Source organism: Musa acuminata, chromosome BXJ2-9 (genome assembly GCF_036884655.1).
Source record: "Musa acuminata AAA Group cultivar baxijiao chromosome BXJ2-9, Cavendish_Baxijiao_AAA, whole genome shotgun sequence".
Taxonomy (NCBI): domain Eukaryota; kingdom Viridiplantae; phylum Streptophyta; class Magnoliopsida; order Zingiberales; family Musaceae; genus Musa; species Musa acuminata.
Genome location: NC_088346.1, coordinates 12268131 through 12277500, shown reverse-complemented (window position 1 = coordinate 12277500; position 9370 = coordinate 12268131). Strand labels below are relative to the sequence as shown.

Genomic DNA, 9370 nt, shown 5'->3' with positions numbered 1-9370 from the left:
GTTGATTATAATATAGCATGCATGCATGTTGCTTGAAATATGAAGATCCTCGCAATTTACCTCTCCCGTTAACATAAATTTGGGAAACTCAGGTGTTTAACCTATAGTTAGTTTGAAAATTTCTCTTTAAAAAAAATTAAAATGGATAAAATTCTCTTAATATTTTTATTATCATTATAGTTTTACCTTAATGGTCTACCGCATAAAGCAAGTTTTGTAGTTTTGCAAGGACACACACACACACACACACACACACACACATATATATATATATATATATATATATATATATATATATGTGAAAGCAAAAGTAAAATTTATTTTGGATGGACCTGTACGTGAAACTTACCAACATGATTCATGCTCAACATCGAACTTATGGTTTTAAGAACACCAATGTATCTCACGTAGGCACAAATGCTTGATCTTCGGCTAAGACATGGCACATCTGAGGCCCTTGGAACAAAGCTATCTTTACATCAAACAGTGTGTGTGCATGGGATATGCAGATTGCATTTGGCCCATGGACACAGAGTCTGCTTGGTTTTTGCTCCACGGAGGAGAAGTACTTGATATCCATGTAAATCAGCTTAATAATTTGTAATAATCAATTGGAGGTTGTGGTGGTGTTGTTAAGTTTGGAACAAACAAAACAAATATTAAGGTTAATGAGGAAGTCTGAGTCTCCAGAATAAGAATTGGCAAATGATGCATTTGATGGAAAAGATCAACTTGTAAAATTCTAGCACTTATAGGAAGATAATAAAAGAGAAATTGGCATTAATAGATCCATCATAACATAGTTCGAGTATGTCAGGTTTCTCCTTCAGAAAATATGGCCTTTTCCTAAAAATGATACATATATGTTAATATTATGTCATTTCTTATATGATTCATTTTTACAGTCCTCTCATATCCGTCTTAAGGTTCTATATACTGTGTGCATTGTCTAAAATAGATTATGCAATAAGAAGTGTCTTTGCTCTGATTCTTTAGGTCTATCATATAAATCCTAATGCTTTAGATATGACAATACAGGATTATCTCGTTCAACATCTGAGGGATTCTTGGCAAAGACCTTTTCATCCTTTGGAGAAGTCAAGAAAAGTAAAATAGTTAAAATGTTTAAATCAATTGTTTGACAAAAAAGGGAATAAAACTTATACTACTTGTTTGATAGCACTTAAGTACTGGTTGTCCCTCTGCCATTCTGCAGTAAAGATAATTACAAGCAAAAGTTTGAAACAGTCTCTGGGACTTGCATATATATGGTTTGCCCGTGAACAAGATGCACTAATGGCAGTAAAGGAGATGAATGGAAAGGTGGTTATATTTTATTTTGCATTTAACTTTCAAATTCTAAAGAGCTCTGTACGTCTGCAATATTTCTATTCTTAATTTTGACCCTTTTTCTTGTAGTTTCTTGATGGCAGGTTTGTTGCTGTCACAATTGCAGAAGCTGAATCTCCTTCTAAACAGGTAAGAGCCAAACCATACATATTTTGACTCAAACACTTTTGAAGTTGCTTCGAGAGGCCCAGGAAGACATGGTTTCATTAGAGTTGATCACAAGTTTATTTAATTTGGTTTTAGGTGTATAATTCTTTGGTTACAAATACCTTTCGTAGTTTTGATATGTGATGTACAATCTATTTTTCTAATATATTGCCTTATATGAACACTAATTATCATGTTTTCTTGATAATGTGTATATTTATTCATTCAGTCATGATTGACTGGGCATCCATGGACATGTCTATTTTCCAATTTTTCAATCCAAATATTTCCTCAGAGAAAGGTGGACAGGGATACAACTTCAATGGTGGCATAGCGTCACTAATCAGTTTCACCTTGTGTCCCACAATCTTATCCTGGTCACATCAGAAAAATTGCAGAATACTGGACCACTAGATCAAACAGGGATGCTGATGCAGCTGATTGGCCTCTTATCTGGGGTGGTTTCTTCTCGTGCAAATCTAAGGTGAAGTCTGTGTTGTTAATTGCACACATATAAATGCATACATGATCAAACTTCTTGATTTTTTGGCTGTGGGTTTTCATTTCAGATGTAGTGTTTATGGATTTAAACTTCTTGATTTTTAGTTTACTGATGCTCAAACTTTGGATAAGACCTTATCAGAGAATTTAGTATTAGAAGTCCAAGTCACTAAGCATAACTGGTTCCCTGGTGGATCTTTCTAAAAGACCCCTGGGGTTTCCATGTTTTATTGTTTTGGAGTTTTAAGAACTGGTTTGGCTGCTATAACATCAGTCCTGCAATTATTCAGTTCTTGAGAAAGCAGCCTGAGCTTCTTGCCTTGGAACTTTTGCACCTTCTTCCTGGCAGTAGAGTTGACCTCATGAACATAAACCCATGTTCTGAAGTTAAACCTGATTAAAGTGAGGTTAATCAAGTTAAGATAATGCAAAGTTGATGCACAGGTAAGATTTCAAATATGCTTGGCACTGGTTTAAACAGGTATCTGATATCAGTCACTAAGAGACTTAGTTTCTAAGCAATAAGAAGTGAGTCCTGACACACTTGCAACTGTATATATAAATATTAAATAGCTAAATATTTTAGTGGTTAATGTGTCTCAACTTGAAGTTTCTATGAGAGTGTTTTATCGCTCCTATATTTAGAACTTAAGATTTAAAGAGGTAATCAAATCTTCTGTCTTTATTAAGAATGAAGATGAGATTTGTGTGTACAGGAAGTTAAGTGGGAGCACTATCACCTTCTTAGTGTTATATGTGGATGACATTCTGATAATTGAGAAATATGTAGGAATTCTATTCATAGTAAAGGCATGGTTATATAGGCACTTCTCAATGAAGGACTTAGGAGAAGCATCATATATCTTGGGCATTTAGATTTATAGAGATAGATCCAAGAGGATGCTTGGCTTATCCCTGTCTAGATATATAGACACCATTGTCAAAAGGTTTGACATAGAAAATTCCAAGAAATATCTCATACCTATGAGATATGAGATATTTCTTTCTAAGAGTATGTCGCTAAATACTCATGAAGAAAGGATGAATATGGATAGGATACCCTATGCCTCAGCGATAGGGTCTATCATGTATGTCATGCTATGTATCTGGCCTGATATAGCGCATGCTTTGAGTGTCACGAATAGGTATCAAGTGGATCCAAGCTTTGAGCACTAAAGAATAGTAAAATGTATCTTTAAGTACTTGAGAAGGACTAAGGATATTTTACTGGTATATGGAGGTAGTAGCCTCAGGATTGAAGGCTACACAGACTCAAGTTTCCAGTCCGATGTTGATGATAACAAGTCGCATTCAAGGTATGCATATACCTTGAATGGAGGAGCAGTGTACTGGAAAAGTTTCAAACAAGATACTACTACTGACTCGACCACAGAGGCGGAGTACATTGCTATAGCAGAGGCAGCAAATGAGGGAGTCTGGATGAAGAAGTTCATCATTGATTTGAGAGTCGTGCCGGGCAATAAGAAGTTGATTCCCTTATATTGCAACAACTAAAGTGGCGATTACTCAAATGAGAGAACCTGGGTCTCATCAAAAGTGTTCTGGGTAGGTTTTAGCTTATCAGAGAGATCGTGACCCGAGGAGATGTAGCAATAGAAAGAGTTTCATCCGAAGATAACATCGTAGATCTATTGACAAAGGCATTATATCATATTGTTTTTTAGCGTCACAAGGGTCTTATGGGGATCAGACACATATGTGATTGGCTTTAGGTCAAGTGGGAGATTGCTAGTTATAGGTGACCCTATAAGCCAATCAAGTGAGTGATGACATATATGACTTAACACAGTCTTTTTGCTTATTATTATTTGGTATTTTATCACTTTATATTATCTGTTGAATATATTATGATGTCCATGGATATGTGCAATAAGAATCGGATCGTGATGAGATCACGATAATAAGATCGATTCACCTTTAAACACAAATCCTAAATAATCCCGGTCATAGGTTACTCGAGAGGGATATCGAGATAACCAGACATACTTATGTGCTGTATACCCGTCCATATAATGGATGCAGTTGTTCTCATAGTTGCTCGTGTAGGGACACTAGGAATACAGTACAAGTGCTTATTGTAGAATGAGTTAACTGATTGATCCGCTTACGGAATGCTGGATAGTTAATGATGCCTTATTATCAGACGGTGATTCCGTAGTCCTAGTGGTGTACATGGTCCTTAGACTTCAGACACCAAGGATGTTCTGTATGAGTGCTCCACTCTTTGATACCAGACTTATAGGTTTGGATGTTCCAAATCTAGCACAGTTGGTCATCGGGAGTGATAGTCAATCTTACGAGGGCTATTGAGTGTCGATAGAAGATCATCCACTCTTGGTGTCATGAGAAGAATATCTCATGTGTTCGTGCTTAGACAAATCTCTCGCTAGAGTCATTCAGATTAAGAGAGAAAGAGTTCTCCGAGAGAATCTGATTAGAGCGAGACTCAATTAGAAACCATATGGGTCTGACAACACCATTCCTGGTATATGGTCTTTAGGATATTAGATGGATGATGGACTCTAGGTACGCGGTAACTGAGGACAGACATGTCCAATGGATTGGACTCCCCTATATTGTCTAGAGATTGCGTCGTAGTGGCCTACTACATCCGCAGTCGATGAGTCGAGTAAATTATTATGGAGATAATAATTCACTGAGCAAAACAGAGTTCTAACGGGTATAATTCACAGCTAACTCGATATTGGGCCTAGAGGGTCACACATATATGGTAAGCGTTGCGATGAGTAGAGGTTCAGATATGAGATTTCCGTCAGAGCCATTGTGTTATTGGATATCCAATAAGCCCCTGAATTATTGGATCCTATGGATGAGATCCAATAAGAGCCAATGAGAGATTATTGGATAGAGATCCACTAATCTAGAGGCTTGGGTAGTTGGATGGAGATCCAATACCCAATAGGGCAGGATCAGTTGACAAGAGACATCTATAAATAAGAGGGAACAAATGATTCATAGGCTAAAGTCTTTTTGGATTGCCTCTCATATTCTCCTCCCTCTCTCCACCTCAAATAGCAAGCCTGGAGTTTTGAGGAGCATCATCGCAATCCTGCTATGTGGATCATCGCTAGAGAGGAGGACGTTTGACCTCATTCACCCTCTCCTAAAGATCTACAGGGATTCAGAGATATACGATCTCCCTAGGTAACACAATCTTTCATTTACGCAGTTTTAAGTTTCGTGGATTTTGCGCACTAATCTTCCCGCGATGACGAATACATCTTTGGGAAATTGAGGATTTTATTTTTTATGTTCTTCCACTGCGCATGTGATGTCACCCCCTAGATTTTTCAACAATTGGATTTTATCTATAGGATCTAATAATTCAGAGGTTTATTGGATATCCAATAAGATAGGGGCTCTAGCGGATATCTCATATCCGAACCTCTACTTATCGTAATACCTACCATATGTGTGTAACCCTCTAGGCCAAATATCGAGCTGACCGTGAGTTATACTTGTCAGAACTCCTTCTGGCTCAATGAATTATTATCTCAATAATAATTCACTCGACTCATCGATTGCAGACATACTAGGCCATTACACCGCAGTCCCCAAACGATATAGAGGAATTTAATCCATTGGACCTATTTGTCCTCAGCTACCATATATCTATAGTCTCGTATCCATCTAATATCTTAGAGATCATATTTCGAGCATGGTACTATCAGGCCCATACGGTTTTTACTCGAGTCTCGCTTTAATCGGAGTCTTCCGAAGAACTCTTTCTCTCTCAATCCGAATGACCATGGCTAGGGATTTACCTGAGCAAAAACACAGGATATTCCTCTCATGACACCGAGAGCAGATGATCTTCTATCGACACTCAATAGCCCTCGTAAGGTTGGCTGTCACTCTCGATGATCGATTGTGCTAGATCTGAAACTTTCAAGCCTATAAATTATGTATCAAAGAGTGGAGTACTCATACATGACATCCTTGGTATCTCAAGTCTAAGGACTAGATACACTATTAGGATAACGGAATCACTGTCTGAAAATGAAGTATCATCAACCATCTAATATTTCGTGAGCGGATCAATCAATGAACTCATTCTCCAATGAGAACCTGTACTGTATCCATAGTGTCTCCACACGAGCAGTTATGAGACCAACTGCTTCAATCATATGGACGAGTATACAACACACCAATCTATCTGGTTATCTCATGTCCCTCTCAGGTAACCTGCGACCGAGATTATTTAGAGTCTCTACTCAAAGGAGAATCGGTCTCATTATTGTGATCTAATCATGATTTGATTTCTATTGTACAGATCCATGAATATCACAATATATGCGATCATGCAAGATAAAGTGATAAAATATCAAATAAATAATAAGTAAAAAGAGTGCGTATGACACATATCATCACTCACGTGATTGGCTTGCAGGGCACTTGTGACTAGTAGGTTTGCTGCAGGTGGCCAGGCTAAGAGCCTCTTCTACGGCTCTCGACCAAGGTTGCAAGTAGCCTTTGGCCGACCTATAGAGCAGCAACAATTGTTGCCCTTTCTTCCTCTTTTGCATCAACAATTTTAACACCAAAATATCTTTCTAAAATACTTTTTAACAGAGAAAAGAGTTATAGTTCCAGATATGAAAACTACGACAAAAAATGATAACAATCGCGCAAAAACAATTCTATATGATTTATCAATACATGTAGTTTAAAAATCAATTAATAGTACGAGCAACCTGGCTTTAATATCACTATTGGGAAACTTAGATAGAGCATCACATGCACAATAGAAGAATAGAAAGCAAAATCGTATATTTCATAAAGAAAAAGGGTTTTCATCGTCTTGCGAAAATTGGTGAACAAAATAAAACGCAAAACCGAAACTACGTGTATTAAGCGAGATTTGTTACATAGGAAGATCATGTATCCTTGTAAAATTTTAAATCTATAGGAGTGGATGAAGGAGATCAACTATCCTCCTCTCTAACGGTGATCCACATGGTAGATGCGATGAAGACGATCTTTAAATCGCTGTATGATCTTCCTCTAGACGCGCACCACATGATTAAGAAGGGGCCAACCCTTCTTGTAGTCCACACGCAACTATGGCTATCAGTTGAGCAAGAAAGGGAGGGAGGAGAATAGGAGGTGGTAGTTGAAAAGGATTTTAGTCCCTTTTGATTTCCTTTTATTTATAGAGGTCCATATCAACTTAACATTAATGGATATTTCCCTATTGAGTATTATATCTCTATCCAACTACTCAATCCTCTTGAATTAGTGGATTTCTATATAATAATCTTTTATTGGCTCTTATTGGATCTTATCCATAAGATTCAATAATTCAGGGACTTATTGGATATCCAATAAGATAAGGGCTTCAGTGGATACCCCCATTTATCGCAACACCTACTATATGTGTGTGACCCTCTAAGCCCAATATCGAGCTGCTCATGAGTCATTCCTATTAGAACTCATTCCAACTTAATGAATTATCATCTCCATAATAATTCACTCGACTCATCGATTACAGACGTACTATGTCACTACGTCGCAGTCCTTAGACGATATAAAGAAATCTAATCCATTATACTTGTTTATCCTCAGTTATCATGTATCTATAGTTCCTCATCCATCTAATATCTCAGAGACTGTATACCGGGCATGGTGCTGTTAGGCCCATATGGAATCTACTCGAGTCTCTCTCTAATTGGATTCTCTCGGAGAACTCTCTCTCTCAATCCGAATGACCCTAGCTAGGGATTTGCCTAAGCAAGAACACATAGTATATTTCTCTCATGACACCAAGAGCGGATGATCCTCTATCGACACTCAATTGCCCTCGCAAGGTTGGCTACTACTCTCGATGATCGGTTGTACTAGATCTGAAACCTACAGACCTATAAGTCTGGTATCAAAGAGCAGAGTACTCATACATGACATCCTTGGTGTCTTAAGTTTAAGGACTAAACGCACAACTAGGTCCACAAAATCGTTGTCTAATAATGAGGTATCATTAATTATCCAACATTCCGTGAGCAGATCAATCAGTGAACTCATTCTCCAATAAGCACCTGCACTGTACCCCTAATGTCCTCATATAAGCAACTCTAAGATCAGCTGCTCCATCATATGAACGAGTATACATCACACAAGTCTGTTCGGTTATTTTGATGTCTCTCTCGAGTAACCTACGATCGAGATTGTTTAGGGTCTATATTTAAAGATGAATTAGTCTCACTATTGCGATCTCATCACGATCCGATTCGTATTGCACAAATCCATGAATATCATAATATATGCAACATGCAACATAATGTAAGAAAATATCAATAATAACAATAATAAGTAAAAAGACTGCGTAGTGTGTCACACGTGTCATCACTCATGTGATTAGCTTGCAGGGCATTTGTAACTAGTACTATGTTGCAATGTTATGATTATAAAAGAAGTCATAAGATGAGGTGTTTCCATTAATTATCTTATGCATATGATTTTGAAATATTATATACATGACATGATAACTTGCCTAAATAAAATTATAAAAACGTATATTTATTGAGTGATGATTTATTATAGACTTTATTTTATAGACAAGTATATTAGCATCCCACTCAAGTGATTGAGTAAGGGAGTGATCATATGTAAGCTTATGCCAACACAAATATGAATAATACATATGTCTTTTGTATATATATATAAATTTTGCATATGTTAGCCGTATATATATATTTAGTTAAATATAATAATTATGTACATGTGTCAAAATCATTATATACAAGGAAATCCTATTATTTTGTCTAGCTTAACTTTTAAGATTGTTTTTTTTTTCACTGCACTTTTATTGGTAGTAGTAATTAAACTAAAATGTGTAATTTATGTAAGATATGTGTGAAACAACTAGTATAGGATATTATAAGAGCAAAGGAGAGGAGCAATGGTTGCCATTGCTTATACTATGGTTATTTCGGTGTATAATCCTATTTTCCATTTATCTTAAACCTGACCTGAATAGATTGGATCCGGATCGAGCTCTCAACTAGACCTAACTAACTCGGGTTTAAATCAGATAACTCCATTCGAAAAAAGGATCGACCTGATTTCAAGAGTATTTTTAATTTGTTTTAAAATACCTCCCAATAAAAATCAAATATGCAGTGTTATCTAGTAAAATCTCGTTATTGGATGTTTTAATATAAATTCCCTTGATTCTTTAGGTTGATAAAGCTTGTAAGTTAATATTAATGGTGGATGCACATCTTTAATTGCAATCAATCCAAATAAAATAAGAGCGCCCTCCCGTATTCTGGGAAGAGGAAGTCTCTCCACAGTAATATCGTGCAGTTATCAATGATGCCTCCGCACGCATCTC

General features: G+C 36.7%; 1 protein-coding gene across 2 annotated transcripts in view; it reads left to right on the top strand.

Annotated features, from left to right (window-relative positions):
- LOC135621879 (glycine-rich RNA-binding protein 4, mitochondrial-like) overlaps positions 1–2102 on the top strand; it is a 2575-nt gene extending 473 nt beyond the window's left edge. Inside the window, exons 2-5 of one of the 2 annotated variants that reach the window (XM_065123491.1) lie at positions 1039–1107; positions 1217–1323; positions 1420–1479; positions 1793–2102. In XM_065123491.1, the coding sequence (XP_064979563.1) occupies positions 1039–1107; positions 1217–1323; positions 1420–1479; positions 1793–1831 (275 nt within the window). In that variant the 3' untranslated portion in view covers positions 1832–2102. Of the gene's footprint in view, positions 1–1038; positions 1108–1216; positions 1324–1419; positions 1480–1726 lie in introns of both variants that reach the window. The other variant, XM_065123492.1, reaches the window with a different exon arrangement.
- The last annotated feature ends 7268 nt before the right edge of the window (positions 2103–9370 follow it).